Below are 17,199 nucleotides of genomic sequence, written 5' to 3'. Positions count from 1 at the left end.
TTACCTAATTTTACCCTATTAACTACCAAGCATCATTGTAATAAAAACCAAATTTATTTGATTAATTTTTCCAAAAAAAATCATTACAAAAGCGTTTCTGTAAAAATTACCTTGTTTTTTTGGTGTTCCCATAGAGCCAGAAAGAAGGTAAATGCAATCATATTCTGATACTTTTGACCACACTTTTTTTCCTCAGTGTGTCTCAAAGTAATATTTAAGTAAGTACATAATATAAAAGCTATATAAATTTATTGAATCAATGCTTTTGAAACGAGACTGAAAACTTCAAAACCTGCTTGATGGTCAACAAAGGCAAAGAAGAGTAGAAGGATTATTAATGAAATAACCTCCCATTTTCGTCATGCAATCAAACTGGTTTCGATAAATTCAGTCCCATCGTATTGGGTATGGACTTTCAACCTCGTATTTGAAAAAATTTTAAAAATATATTTCTTTATTTAACACTCAATAGAAATATGTTTTTAATTATTTATCTTCGTTTACTAAATTTAAAGTAAATATTTCTATGCATTTTTATATTTATATATATTTTTTAATCTCTCATCTACATTTTATGAAAGAGTGAATCTTTGAAAAATTGTGCGATATTTACATATCACTAAATAAGAAAACGTATTCCGATAATAATATCTTAAAAATCAATGTCTTACCCAATAATACTCGAAAGGAAGTTCTAAGATAACATATCATAGAAATTTCAATTAAGGAGCCATCCTTTTAAAACACATAAGAAAATAAAATTTAATTTAAAACTGGAAAATTTAGAAATCCTATTTTTCAAGTTGATTGATATGATATCTAACTAGTGAAACTACCCTAGCGTAAAATACCACAGCATTTTTGAATTTCAAGTATTGAAGCTGGAATAAATAATAAATTTAAAATAATAATTGATAAGTCATAAATAAATAAATTATATCGCTAAAACTAAGTTTTATAGCTGTGAGCGCTGTTTAAAAATGTTATATTCGAAGGATTGATATTAGCGTTGTTATCAAGTCGGCAATAATGCAATTAACAATAAAATGTTTGAATCGAAATAATTATTAAAAGAAAAATTTGTTTAAAAAACAAATAGGTTTTTAAGTCAAAAGTCTTAATTTAATTAGGTTAAAAGTAATTAATTGTCTCTAAAATAACACTTCATTAAAGTGCAAAGTCTTACATTAAGTATCGGGTAAATGATTATGTTTAAAAAGATATTGCTTTCTGAGTGTATAATTTTGTCTTAGTAAGAGTTTTTTTTGTGCGGAATCCTGAAAAATGTCAAGAATGTCTAATGATCCATGTTCAAATCGAATATAAAATTTACAAACTTTAGATTCAGAAAATAATATTAAAAATTTGCAATATTTGTATTTTTTAATTATTTTTTTAATACTGTGAATTAATTAATTTGTGAGTTAACTGTGAATTAATTAATTTGAGGCACTTACGCGAGGCCTCGCGTAAGTGCCTCAAATGTCTTAGCCTTACAACGATTCTGTGAATTATTTTTGAAAAGGGGGAGCATTCGGACACGAAATATTTAATGAAGTTATTTTTATCTAATAGAAATTAAAACTTTAAAAAAAATCAAAGTTATTACAAATTATTACTTTTTATAATAAAAAACCATTATAATAATTAAAATTTTCCTTTACTTAAACATAGTTAATTTATCACCGTTTGCTTTTTGACGACTTAAAAAAGGAAAAAAAATAAATAAAGTAAATAATTAAATAAAATAACGAAAATCTGAATTTGCAGCAAAAAAAAAAAAAAAAGCGACGAAAAGAATGTTACTAAATTTTATTTTCAAAAAATGCTATTAAATTATAGGCATAATTATAATTAAAACTTTTTTTAGCTAAAATTACCTATTTTAAATAAATTATTGTTCGTATTTTCACATAAACTTGATAGTAGTAATAAAAAGATAAATTCAAATAAATTTGATAGTAGTAAGAAAGTAGTGATCTAAAACTGTTAAACATTCATTGTATTACGTAATAAAGGTATAATATACTTATATTTATATTTCGTATTATATCTGTATTGTAAAATATAATATTTTATGATATATATTATACATTTATATTATAAATTTATATTGTATTTAAAAAGGATTTTTTTAAGAAGAAAGTAAATTCACATGATTTTATGCACATTGATGAAAACAAATATTTTATTCTTTCTTGTTTTTTAGACATTTATAAAAATCTTATATATTCTGAACACCTTTTAGTAACATCTTTTGTATTTCTTAAACATAACTCTTAGCATTCATGAGTGCTTCCGAGAGGCCCTTTTGAAAATCGAAGCTTCCGTCGCTGGAAACTGCCATAGCATTTACGCAAATGTAAAACCAAAGGACTTTGACGCAAGATTTTCCTGGAGGACAACTGTAGTCTCCACCAGGACAGCACACAGCATTGTCGAATGGAGCGCACTTGTAGACCTGACTATCACCGTAACAACATCCTGGAAAAGGAATGAAAAAATTAAATATTATTCAAGAAAAGATCATTTAGTTGCCTCATTAGATGTACTATTTGGCTATTACGAGAACCACCACAGACAATAGACACTCGAAATGGCTGTTACCGTTGTTACGAAAACAAATTATTTGGTTGTGGGGATAATAGTTTCGAAATGGTTCTGTTTAGGTTAGTAGAGTCATGTAATCTCTTCAGTTCTCCTCTGTTAGAAATGGTTTATCTTGTGTTTCCATGGCAGCAGACAATCTCAGAATGTCAATTGGGAGTAGTTCTTGTGATGGCTATGGAGTAATGTAACGGTAATTTACGAGATCATCACATTAGTAAAACATCTCAGGAACAAAATCTAAATGAGTTTTGAAATATGCTATAAGCATAATCTAGATCATACTTGCAAGATATCTTATGCAAAGTGTTCCACATTCACCATTCTTGATACATATTTTTAGCATTATCTCTAGATATGAGTAAATTAATTGACATTGTAAAATATTTTTTATAAGTTTGTCTTTAAAGACAAACAAGCTAAATCCTTCTGCATTTTTTTTGAATTTTAAATATATAAGAAATGTAAAAATACCTTTATAGCTGTGGTAAGAAGGAGACTTTTAGCAATATATAGCAATTTCTACAAAATTTTGAATCATCGAAATTAGCATGAATAATTATCAAAGCAATTTTTTTCTATAGTCGGCAGTGCTTTTCTCCTTCCATGAAGAAGAATTTCCCGTTTCACGAGAGGCAGAAATTGTTGTTTTAAACAGTCTAATAACTTCAAAATTCGGAATTTGATGTATCAGGTATACCGTAGCGAAATTTATGAAATCTGTAGTTTTAACCCAATTTTTTTTTACTTTCTTTAATAGATGAAAAGAAACCTGCCTTGAAAAATGAAATGTATTTTTTTTGTGTGCTGTAGAAAATTGTAATATTTAAAAAAAAATGCCTCTAAATTGTTGTTTACATGAGTAATTTGTATTTAGTGAATTTAGAAGAATATTTATACTAAAATGTATGTGAGATCATAGAAAAAAAGAATATTCTCATCAAAAGCAATTTTCATATCATAAAAAAGGAATAACTTTTTTATTTCTCAAATTTCGTTTTAAATCTAAGCATCTCGTAACAGATTTGCAGTCCTATCCAACATAAATACTTTTACACAGAGAAAAAGAGTATAGATAAAACTACCAGGAAATGGTAAGAATTACCGTGTTCCTGCTTCTATGGAAGCACTAAAATGCTCGGTAATTTTTATTGAAAGGCTTTGGTAATGATTTTGGAAAAATTAACAATGAAATATGGTGTTATAGTAAGTGATAAAATTTGTTAAATGTGTTAAAATTTGATAGTTTTATCATAATGTCTTAGACCATAGCACAAAGCCATTTAATCGGTTAAATTTATTTTTCATTTTTGTATTTTTGTATTTTTTATCAAATATGCGGTAATAAAATTTTTTTTTTAAAACTAGAATTTCCAGTTAACTGTTAGCAAATGAACGGAAAAAACACCATGTAAATGATTTAAATATATTTTGGTTTTGATTATCAACATTATGGTTGTTTTTTTTTACCAATGCCCCTACCAATATAATGAGCTAATTTTTCTAAAATTTTTTTCTTCATTTCGAAACTATAAGAAACTATCAAATATATTTATTTTTTATTGTTTCGTTCAAATAGAAAAACTTATAGCAATTTCCATATCAGAATCATTTTTCGTGCCAGAAAATGGAAATATTCAAAAAAGGAAAAGCTCATAGCTTTGTGATATTTTGTCCACAAATGATTAAATTAAATAATATTATTTGGTTTCTGGAAATGGAAGTGCACACTTAAAGCCTGAAATAAAAAATTCGATAATCAGTGCTTTAATTAGCTCCAATATTTTTAAACTACAAATATTTGGTGTAAGTAAATGCTTAGTTACAAAATTGATACAATAGTTAAGAAAGAGTCTATCTTTGTTAAAGAAAATTGTTTTTCTGAAATAAACATAATATAATTATTTAACAGGAAAATTTCTTTTTTTCAGATAAAAAAAAACGTAAAATATTTTTACTTGATTAAAAAAAAGCATTGTAATTGCCATGGTTTCAATATCTTATTGTAAAATATTGGATTCGAGTAAAAAACAAAAAAGGATGTGCTATTGAAATATTAAAATAGTAAAATTTAATAAAAACAGCTTGTAATTTAATCTGAATTCTTCATAATATTTTCAAAGTTTTGTTTGAAAAGAATTGTTTATTCAATAATATGATTATAATAACCCGCTTATCTTCCCAATAAATATTAAATAATGGAAATAAAATAATAATATACCGTATGATGAAGCTAGCTTAATTTAACTATTTTCTCGAAAAAATGTTTAGTTACAATACAAAAAGATAAAAGTTTAGCCAACCTGAAAACTTAAGATAACTTTTCAAAGCATCAAAAACCTGAATTTTAAAAAATTAAGGTAAGAAATACCGGCACTCAGGGAGCTGGTATATTATTCCGTAAAATTCATCCTTTTACGTAACATGTTACGAAACAAAAAATCTGATAAACCCTAAATTTTAAAGCAGTAATTACCGTAAAATAACTGAACTTCTCTAATTAAATAAATATTACTGCAAACATTACAACATAAAGATGTAAGGTAAATATGGATTTCAAGGTAAAATGGATTCACGCATGATGCACCCAAGGCACCGCTACTTTATACCGTAATTTGATCTGGAGTAATGTGAGTGGCCCTTTTTTTAAAAATAATCAAAGCATTTATATAAATTTAAATGTGTACAGGGGTGAAAGTTTGCTTTTCTCTTGCTCTGAAGATAAAAGTGAATTGGTTATTGTCAAAAACAGATTTTAAATATTAAAAGAATATTTAAATAATGGTGTTTTACATTATTATAATGCAATTAAAAGGGCTTTTAGGATTTTTTTTGTTAATGGGAGTTGAAAGTATTTGATCCATTTAATTAAAAATATTTACTTACTGTAAAAATGCAACAAAATCTTTCAGCATTTAAATTAAAAACAAAACAAAATTAAGTCACATTTATAGATAGTGCAATTATTTAAAATCGTGTAGTTATTCTTAAAGGTGTAATTTGTGTTAATAACCTTTTTTGCATTTTACATACTATGTAAGAGTTAAAGATTTTTTTAAGGAAAACATAAAAATATTTATCCGAAATTGCTAGTATTTTTACTACATAATTATGAGTCTTTAATTTCAAAAGATTTTTATACAAAACTAGTAAAATGCAATCGACTTGAGAGAATACTGAATGTGTGTTGAAAATATATTGAAAGTATTTAGATTCTCTACAAGATATTAAATTTTACTCACTGCCATATCCAGGGCAAGATCCCCACCCACATGTCTCAGCAGCAGTCAATGATGCCAAGCATAGGACGCCAACGACAGCAAGTAGTACCTTCCTACATAAACAAACAAAATAAAATAATACTTGAGAAAAAAGTAAGAGTTTCAAATTTATTTTCTTTTACCGTGATATCAAATGATGATAATTTACTCAAAGAATGTAAATTTAAATGAAAACGAAGCGAAGAAAAAAACATTTTTCATGTACAATTTTCAAAATGCACTTTTTAGAATATTTTCTTAAAATTATAAGCTAGTAGTTTTCAAGAAAAAACTTTTTTATATACGTGGATTTTATATTATTCAATATGTTCCCGTTTCACTAAACCTTCGCAGATTGCAGTTTATTCGACAATTGATATCGATAAATATAATGTTTCGTCTCTTAAGAAAATTTTTGTGCAAAATATTTCGTTCAATTCATTATTGTCATTGAAAGTTAATAAAACAGTTAAAAAAATAAAGGCTCTTACAGTTTCTCTTCCATTTTTAGCAAATTATATTATTAAATATTTATATTCAAACAAAAATTAAAATGTTCTGTGTCCACATTTCAATATAATAAAAGTTAATTATTTTTCTCATTCTTTAATTGTCATTCATAGTATTCATTAACAAAAGAAAGTCTCAAAAAATCTATCTTTTATTGTATAGTATCTTTTTTTATTTTACAAAAATTACATTTTGCGTTATATGTATTTAATGTTTAATTATTCGTCTTAAAAGTTGGCTATTGCCATTGAAAATTAATAAAACAGTTACAAAAACAAAGTTTTCAACATTCTTTCGTTTAATTTTAGCCTATGACATAAAATTTGTATAATTTAACAATTATGAAATTTAGTTTTTTCTTTAAATTTTATTTTTTATTTGAAAGTAGAAGAAACAGTTATAAAAAAGTTGTCTCAAACAGATCATTTTTAAATTTAGCATTTGATAGCATTAAATTTTTATCATTTAAAAAATACTAAAATTTTAAATTTTTCTTCAAAGTTGTTATTTATGAACATAGATAAAGTAGATACAAGCTGTCTCAATTAAATTACTAGAAAACTATTCTATTATTTATCATTCAACAGATACTAAAATTTTGCCTTTTATGTATTAAATTTTTAATTAATATTGACAGAGTTTTGTTATTCACATAAAACGTTGAAAATTTACTTTCAAAATAAATTTTTTAACCGTCTCACTTTTACTATTTAAAAACAGAATCATCAAATCTTTATCATTTAAAAGTACTAATATTTTGTATTTTGTGTATTCAGTTTTTAATTGTTCATCTTCATAGTGTAATTGTTACTGCTATAAAACTTTGATAAAGCTATTACAAAAATAAGTTCCAAACAACAGTTACAAACACTATCACGTTTAGCTATAGCAAATAATATCATTAATTTTTTATCGTTCAACAATGGTGAACTTTGCCTTCATTTGTATCAAACTTTTAAACATTTCTCTTCTTAGTTTAAAATTTATTTCTAATAAAAATTGATGAAATAATTTAAAAAATAAAGTTTATCAACTACTTACTATTGCGAATACATTAAAATATATTAACTATTGTGAATAAAGTTTTTGTTGCTATACAGCATATGGAATTTCAGAGAGAGTTAAGTGAATGATATGTTATTATACAATGATTATATAGTGAATGATATGTTATAACTATTATTTAGTTATAAATTTAATAATTTTGTTAACTTAAATAATTATTTTTCAAAAAAGGAAAAATAAAATCATAAATGTTCGATGCATTATATTTTTTATCACTTAAAAAGATGTAATTTTTATTACAATTTCATACAGTTTTGGTTTACCTCAAAAATTCGCTGAAGGCTTCAATATTTTCCTTAATAACTTTATTTAAGTAATTAGTTTAATTAAGTAATTAAGTAATTAGTTTAATTAAGTAATTAGTTAATTAATAACTTTATTTAATTTATTTTGAAAAAAAATCCATTACTGATCATTATTAATTTTTCATTTATTAAAAAACAATATCTATTATTTCAAAATATATAAATAAATATAATAATTTTTCGAAAAATGCATTAGAAATTATAAACTCTTACAACGTAGTAAAAGGATTGAGAAAAAAAAATTACATGGTTGAATTAATTTAGATAATTAAATAATAATTACCTACATGATGAAGTATAAATCAATTTAATAAAAAATAATATTCAGGCTCCATTTTAATTATATACTGTTCAAATTTGATGAAAGAATTGAGTAAAAATCATCTATGCATCAATTATTTAATTATATTATAAAATAATGAATACTTACATTATGTAATGCTTCGAATATTCTCAAGTTGATGAACAATAATATAAATAATTGTTTCGGAATAATTACTATTTCCAAAGCTTCTGATTTATATAGTAATACAGCTCTAAAATGATCTTTGATTATATTTGATAAGAATGCTTGAATATCGTAAGCAGTGAAAGTGCAACTGAAATCTCTTGTATTCGGAACAATACCAGGATCTCTTATTTCAAGATAAGAAGTGTTCCTAAATTAATTCTATTGGTTTGTCTGAAAATTTGACTTATTGTGTTTTTCAACATTCTGGGAATCTTGTCAACTAAGTTTCATTTTAATTTTATCCTTTTTTTCATTGAAAGTTCCTTAATAATTTGATAATAAAAATATAAGTCTTTTTTAAACAAATAAGTAATTAAATATATATTCTTTAAATGTTAACCTCAAAATGTTAACCAATAAGTCAAAAAGTGCCAAAACTATTATCTTCAATTATTTGAAAGAAAACGCAATATTTTAATTAATATTAATGTCATTTAGAATTTAATAATCATTATACATTGAAAATTACATATTTTTAAGTATATTACATGTCTATTTTATCTTTCAAGAAGCACTCAGTAGAATCGTACTTACATTTAAACTGTAGTAAATGTCCTAATTTTTAGTATTCTAAATGAAAAAATAAATAAATAAATAAATGATAATGCAAAATAAAAACTAGTGTTTTCAATTATTTTTAAAAAACACAATATTTCAGTTGAAATTAATGATATTTAGAAATGGAATGTAAATATTTTTTTTTACTATATTACTAAATTGAACAAATATTGCAAATTACAATGTTCACATGATTACATGTTTATTTAATTTTTAAGCACTCAATAGACTCTCTCTAGCATTTAATAAGTAATAAATGTATTATTTTGAGTGTAATAAATAAATAGATAATTCAAAATAAAATTATTGCTTTCAACTATTTAAAAGAAAAAAATGCTTTAAGTCAAATTAATGATGATAAGAAATTTAATCTATATATATATCAATGATATATAACAAATATATGATATATAATCTATATAGCTCTATATAGCTCTGAACTTTGAACTTTATGGGCTCTATAAACATCCTCAAATTATGCAGATAATCCGAAGCAACCGAAAGATGGCTCGGCCATATATGGAGAGGTTCTGAAGATAGCCCTGTAAAAATTGCCACCTTCAAGAACCCTCAGGGGTCCCGCTCTAGAGGTAGACCACCTACTCGATGGCTCAACGACACCGAAAACGACCTCAAAGTCCTAAAACTTAAGAACTGGAGGGGAGTTGCCATGGACAGAGAGAGCTGAAGAAGGCGTGCTGTTGAGGCAGCCAAGGCCTGCAAAGGGCTGTTGCGCTCCTGAAGAAGAAGCTCTATATATCTATTTTGAATATATTGCTATGATGAACCAATGTTGCGAATTACTTTGTTAACATTATTGCATGGTAATTTTTTAAATAGCCCTCAATAAAATCTCCCTCACATTTAAAATGTAATAAATGTCCTAATTTAAGTACAAATAAATAAAAAAAAGAAAGTAAATAAATAACTATGTAATAATACTGAAACTTTTTTAAATACACTGCTTAATTAAAAGCGCAGTAGCTTTTTAAATATATTACTATCATGAATAAATATGACGAATTACATTGCTTTACATTGTTTTATTTTTATTTTACTTTCAAGAACACTTTTAGAAATTTCTCCAAAAAATGGTTAAATAACAATTTATTTACTTTCAACAATTTACTTACACCTAATATGGTTAAACAATCAGAATTTTATCGCACCAACTAGGCCCATCTGATGGAACCACTTAGTATCTTGCAGCTGGGTATATATTATAGCCGGGAGGGCGAATTTATCATTCTTTTGTCCGCTAAAACGAGGGTTCGGGTCCCAGTGTTGACACTACACTATTGAACCCATTTCCTTCATCACATTTAGAATTTCCAGTGTTCCACATACCCTAGTGACCGCTGACTATTAGTTTATGATACTCTCATTCAAGCATAGATGACTGCAGCATGAAGTTGCTCAACACAAAAAAGTCTAGTATTTCTCATCTCTTAAAATAGGTGAAAGAAGCAAATAAACTTGTTAGGCCACATTCCCCTGTTATTTTGATAAAACACAACTCAAATATAGCATAGCTTCAATCTCCATTTCAATTTCTTGTTTTTACGGTTTTGAGACAATGGTAGTTTTATATGGTTAAAAACCCGTTCAGTTTTGTAATCATGGTTTTTTTAACCATACTAGCTGTTAACGGTTTCAAAACAACAGAGTTAAAAAAATATTCATTACCCTTAAAATTTACGGTTAATTAGATAAACAGACTTCTGCCGGTTATTTTATAGTAATTGTAGAATAAAAAAAAACAGACTGCTCAATAGAATCTCACTAACATATAATGTGTAATAAATATCCTGATTTGAGTATTATAAATAAATAAATAAATAAATAATTCAAAATAAAATCATTGTTCATAATTATTTGAAAGAAAAAAGTGTTTTGGGTCAAATTAAGGACTATAGGAAATTAAAAATATTTTTTTTTGAATATATCACTACCAAGAACAAATGTTGCGAATTACATTGTTCACATTATTGCATGTTTAATTTATCGTTCAAATAGACCTCAATAGAATCTCACTCACATTCCAAATATTATAAAAGTAATAATTTGAGTATAATTAATAAATAAATAAATAAAATAAAAAAGAAATAAATGAATAAATAAATAAAATAAAAAAGAAATAAATGAATAAATAAATAAAATAAAAAAGAAATAAATGAATAAATAAATAAAATAATGATAAAAATAACTTTTTCAATATACACTCCTTTCTTAACCCTCAGTAGCTTTTTGAATGTATCGTTATCATGAATAAATATTGTGAATTAAATTGTTTCATGCTTATTTTAATTCGCAAATAGCGATCAATAGAGACTCACTCGCATTTAAAATACAATAAGTATCTGAATAGTATAATAAATAAATAAATGTATAACATAAATAACTAATTAAATAAATAAATAAATAAATAAACAAATAAATAAATGTATAACATAAATAAATAAATTAATAAATAAATAAATTAATTAATTAATAAATAAATAAATAAATAAAATAATAACAAAACTTTTAGTTTAAAAATGCACACTACTCCCCTTTATAAAAAGCATAGTAAAGAAAAGAGAAAATAATTTTTAATCCAAAATCTTGAGAGAAAATTAAAATTCATGAAAGTGGTAAGGTTTTTTTGCAACAATGCTCTCTCTTATATATGATTAGAATAAATTTACCATATCATGAAAAGTCAATGTTATGTAACAAGAATATTATAAGATTTATATTAATGCATGACACATTTTAGAAATTGCTTCACAGTTAAATAGAGTGATAATTAAAATAAAAACTTCAAATTTCTACCCTGGAGTTTATACACTGCATAAAATGTTTTAATTTATTTTTTACTATACTTATATTCAGTGCTGTATCGCTAAACTTTTCTTTCTCCCAGGGCGGTATTTTCCGGGAATAGGTGAGGTATTTAAATTAAGGTATAAAATTGGCTTGGACACAATTTTTTCTTTCTTAAAACTTAATTGTAAATTTAGTTTTATGTTTGTTTTATGTTGATTCTAAAATTATGAACTTGAAGTAGAGTTTAAAAAAATTATAATTTTTTTTCAAAATTAGGACAGAATTAAGCATAACTTTTCATGTCACACTAACAGCTCTACATTGTTAGAATTTTTATTACGGTAATATAACCAGCAGAAATCAGTCGATCCAATTATCCGCAAAGTTTACTGTTAAGAACATTTTATACCTTTATGGAATATATTTTTCTCCTAGGGGGCATTTTCCGTGAATGAGGGAGGTATTTAAATTAAGGTATAAAACTGGGTTGGACACAATTTTCTTCTTTTTAAAACTTAATTGTAAATTTAGTTTTATGTTTGGCAAGTTTTATGTTTAGTTTTATGTTGATTCTAAAATTATGAATTTGAAGTAGAGTTTAAAAAAATTATAAATTTTTTTCAAAATTAGGACAGATTTAAGCATAACTTTTCATGTCACACTAACAGCTCTACATTGTTAGAATTTTTATTACGGTAATATAACCAGCAGAAATCAATCGATCCAATTATCCGCAAAGTTTACTGTTAAGAACATTTTATACCTTTATGGAATATATTTTTCTCCTAGGGGGCATTTTTCGTGAATGAGTGAGGTATTTAAATTAAGGTATAAAACTGGGTTGGACACAATTTTCGTCTTTTTAAAACTTAATTGTAAATTTAGTTTTATGTTTGGCAGGTTTTATGTTGATTTTGAAATTATAAATTTGAAGTTGAGTTTAAAAAAATTACAATTTTTTTCAAAACTAGGACAGATTTATGCATAACTTTTCATGTCACACTAACTCTACACTGTTAGAATTTTTATTCTAAAATTACGGTAAAATAACCATCAGAAGTCAGTCGATCCAATTATCCGCAAAGTTTACTGTAAAGAACATTTTATACTTTTATGGTTTTGAAACCGTAAAAGAAATTAGCTGGACATTCTAGCTAGGCCTTCAGTTAGGTAATGGGCTTTGAAGTTAGGAAGTGGTTGAGTTGTGTTTTATCAAATGAATAGTGGAATGTGGTTTAATTAGTTCATCTGCTATCACATAGTCACAAATTAGGAGTGCAGGACACGGGAAACTCTTGGTGCGTTGAAGAGAATAGAGGAGATATTGTGATGTCAATGCTTGGACTCGACACCCCCTTCCAGTTCTGTCGTTCATGAGATTTACAGAATAGTCCTGTCGGCTATAATGCGTACTAAAACTGACTGCAGGATATTAAGTGACTTCATTAGCTGGGACTAATTGTTGAGATAAAATGAAATAATGCTGCTTAACCGTATTAGTTGAAACCGTTAATAAACAGTTTTTTTTCAGTTAGCAGTTTTAATACTATCTTATTTAAGGTTATTTGACTGTTTTGCTTAAATATGGTAAAATAAAAATTAAATAAAATGTTATTTAGCCCTTTTTCTGCGAAATGTCTAACATTATAAAACTAATTGTAATGCATAAATTTCAAAATAACTCTTTTCCTAGATCAATAATGGGATTACCTATGTTCTGAACTAAAACTATAAATTATTTAAAAAACCACAAAAATGAAAAAGAACTAAATATATTGTTTCATATTGAGTTCCAAAATATTGAATTGTTACAAAATTGCTTAATATCGAATTGAGTAATTCCAAATTTTGGTACTTAAAGCTTAATAACAAATTCCCACTTAGACATAGCTTTTAGTGCAAAACATTGCTAACTTTATGCAAAATCTGCTTACAAAATTTCAAAAAATTCTATGATAAACGTGTTTTTAATGTGTGTTAGCGTGCAGAAACTTTCTCAAAATCAACTTTCCTTAGAAAATTTATTGAAAATGTAAGAAAATTTTGAAATGTAAAAAACTCTTGACAACATAAAAATCATTAATCGAAATCTAATTTCTGGAAATGAATTTTATTTGTCTGGAAATATATATAGTTTATTCAAGTAAAAGAAAAAAGGTTAAATATTCAAAAAGTAAAAAAATAAAAAAAAAAAAACTAGTTTTACTTTCTATTTTGGGAGTTTGTCTCCGATTTTGGTTTGGTATGTCATTATACGAAAACGCAGAAATAACTTTTTTTCTAAAAATTTCTTGATCAGTATTCTTAGAGGTAGGATTTATTATTGGAACATGGAGGACTTTGTAACCCGACAATTTTAACGTGTATCAGTCATCATTTACGACACGAGGAGTCTTCGACTGCAGGGATCAAACCCACGACTTCTTGGACATGGGCCCGGTGCCCTATCTACCAGGTCATCCCGGCCGTACCAGCCATCGGTGGGATTCTGACCCGGGTCACCTCATTGGAAGGCGAATGCTCTATCCCCTGAGCCATCACAGCTCACCTTACTTGTATAGTAAATATTTTTCTGGGGTTGGGATAGCTTGGTTCGTAAGGCGTTGGACTCGTGTTCGGGAGAATGGTAGTTCGAGTCTAGCCAGCTGAAGAATGCCCGTGTATTAAATGGTGACTGGTGCACGCTGAATCTGTCGGGGTCACAAAGTCCTCCAAGTTCCCAAAAAAGATCAATTCTTCGGGGGGTACTTAATTGGAGATTGATTGTTCACTGGTTCTCGTCAAAATTACGATCTGTGGATACATGAATGTGTACACCTAGTTAAACGGGCTGCGGCGTGTGTGTGGCTGAAGTCGTATTCTTGGACTTAGATGGCAACACTTAAAAGCAAGAAACAGACCCTCTGCGTTAAATTCATTTGCTTCCCAAGCAGACATGCTGGAATATCAAGTCGAAAATAGAAACAAAAAGAGATTTTTCTGGTGAAAGAAACCACAATTCTAAGAATTAAACCAAAGTATGCGGTATTTAAACGACTAATCTGATAATTTTAACATTCGTTGCTGTTACTGTTTATTGGAAATTTAGCCTTTAAAAATTATAGTTCCCATTAAAATACATCGAGTAACAAATACATATCTCAGAAGTAAATAAAACCAAATGGTTTTTATGCCACGCCTTAAAGTATCACAACAAATTTTTATTTTCTTATACACGCCGGCCGGACTGTGTAGTGGTGGTCAAGGAGCTGACCTTGAATCAGAGTTCGAGTTCCGAGCAAGGCATGGATGTTCTTCCATTCTCTGTACTATCTGTCCTTACTTTAGGAACAACGTTAGCCCACCTAATATGGTGCTCCAGAAAGATTGGCAAAAAAATTTGCCCTACTGATACTTAAATGACGAGAGCCAATCGGGTGAGAATCGGGTGAGAAAAATATAATATCTTAATAATAACAAGGATTAAAGGGATAAGAATGATAACTTGAAGTGTTTAATTAAAATGTTTTAAAGATATTAATCAAGTTATATGGTGACTATTTAATTCATCCCTTATAGTATAATCGGAATTATTTACTAGCATATGTGGGTTTATTTGTAAATGAATGGCTCTTTTCAGTTTGAAAAACATATAAGTACAATTTTACTGAAAACAGTAAGAATATCCATAGAATGTTACAGAGGGATTCGAACACACTACATACACCACTCAGAGTGGTTAGTCGAATTACAATACTGCACTGTGAGTTTCAAGTAAAACGACCATAGATAATGGTGGTGACCATTGCGGCGAAGTGTCATCCTTCTGCTGAACGCTCAGACGCATAGAGGTAATGGGTTCAATATCTTAGTACTGTTTTTTTTTAATTCCTATGATATATGTTCTGTAATTTGAAAAGAGTCAAGCAATTATTTGTTGTTAGCATAAGACTCAGTATATCTATCTAAACCAAATTTAGATGTTTACTTTTACACATCCATGGTTACGCTTTGATGTGGGCCAGCTACCTCTATTTTAAATTGCATTTTGTGGAAGGACGAGTCTGGTGTAAAAATAATTAAAAATAAATCATTACCATTCTAAAAATTTATTTTGTTATTAGTTGCTACTCATACATATGCAAGCTTGTATGCTTAATACAAAACACCCCCTATAAGCTTTACTCAGGTTTACGAAAATAATAATCAAATTAGAATAAAACATTAATGGATGCACCTATTACAACGAGGAGGTAGCTGGTTTAAATTCTACCATATCTTAGTCTATATATGTGTGCTGTTTTTTTCTATCTTGTGCTACCTGTGCAGGGATTTGGCTAAGGCATATTAGGCGAGCTTTGTTATGAGCACACAAGCCTGCGTATGTCACCGTAACAATAGTTATATGAATTCTTCCAGAGTTACGGCGGGATTTGAGCCCGTCACCTCGACGCTTTCGTTTTATTTTGTTGGGACAGTCCTGATGTAGTAATTTTACTTACTCTAATGTAGTACTTATTTAGTGACAATTAAGCTGTTGATTTAGTTCAGCTTTGTGCGTCCAGGCATTTATGCATCTAAAATGCATATTTTTTTAAAATTTATTGGCTGGTAGATGCTAACTTGCTGTTATTGCTGTTAATTTACGTCGCACTAGAGCTGCACAACGGGCTATTGGCGACGGTCTGAGAAACTTCCCTGAGGAGGATCCGAAGACAAACCATCACAATTTTGATCCCCTGCAGAGGGGATGGCACCCCTGCTTCGGTAGCCCAACGACGTGCACGCGAAGTCGAGCACGTTATGGTGGAACAGCTTAACGCGGACTAATAAAGCACATCCTCTGTCCCTACGCAGACTGATCTAAGTGGTCACCCACCCGCACACTAACCGCAGCCAGTGATGCTTGACTTCGATGCTAACTTGCAATGGGAAAAAATAAAACAAATAACCAACGAGATAAAAGTTAACAAGTGGTCAAAATAAAATAGAGGTCATCAAAATAAACACCTTTGCGTCAACTTCAACTATACTAGCACAGTTAAAATTACCTAATTTTATGCTTAAAATTACCTAAGCTTTCCATATTTACTACCAAACAGATATGGTAATAAAAACAACCAAATTTTTAAAATTAATTTTACCAAAAGCGCTTCTGTAAAAAATGCCTTGTTTTTTCAGCGTTCCCATAGAGCCAGAAACTCGGTAAATGCAACCATATTCTGATAGTTTTGACCACACTTCTTTTTTCTCCAAACGCTCTGTTAAGCGTGGAGGTAGCGGGTTCGAATCCCGCCGTAACCCTGGATGTATTCTTTGTGATGTCTTTCTCTGAATTGTTCTATCTGTATTTTCTACTTGACAATGACTTATAAGCCTATATTGAGCACACAAGTCAGCAAATGTATGTAATTTCAATAAAATCAAAAAAATTTTCTCAGTGTGTCTTCAAATAATATTTAAGTGAGGAAGAAAGATAAAAGCTATCAAAATCTATTGAATCAAAACTGATGAAATGAGACCGAAAATTTCAAAACCTGTTTGATGGCCGAAAAAGACAAAGAAGAGTTGAAGGGCAATTAATGAAATAACCTCC

General features: G+C 27.7%; 1 protein-coding gene across 1 annotated transcript; it reads right to left on the bottom strand.

The window, feature by feature from the left end:
* Positions 1–2,169: 2,169 nt before the first annotated feature.
* Positions 2,170–8,329, bottom strand: LOC107453860 (uncharacterized). Its single transcript, XM_043045295.3, has 3 exons — positions 8,178–8,329; positions 5,850–5,941; positions 2,170–2,484 (listed from the first exon to the last, which is right to left on the bottom strand). Coding segments are annotated over exons 1-3 (312 nt in total). The 5' UTR covers positions 8,180–8,329; the 3' UTR covers positions 2,170–2,266.
* Positions 8,330–17,199: the final 8,870 nt, after the last annotated feature.

The sequence above is a fragment of the Parasteatoda tepidariorum genome, chromosome 8 (assembly GCF_982258835.1).
Source record: "Parasteatoda tepidariorum strain Cologne lab strain chromosome 8, Ptep-v5.0, whole genome shotgun sequence".
Classification (NCBI taxonomy): Eukaryota; Metazoa; Arthropoda; class Arachnida; order Araneae; family Theridiidae; genus Parasteatoda; species Parasteatoda tepidariorum.
The sequence above is the reverse complement of the archived record's forward strand: the minus strand, read 5'-3'. Positions and strand labels throughout refer to the sequence as shown.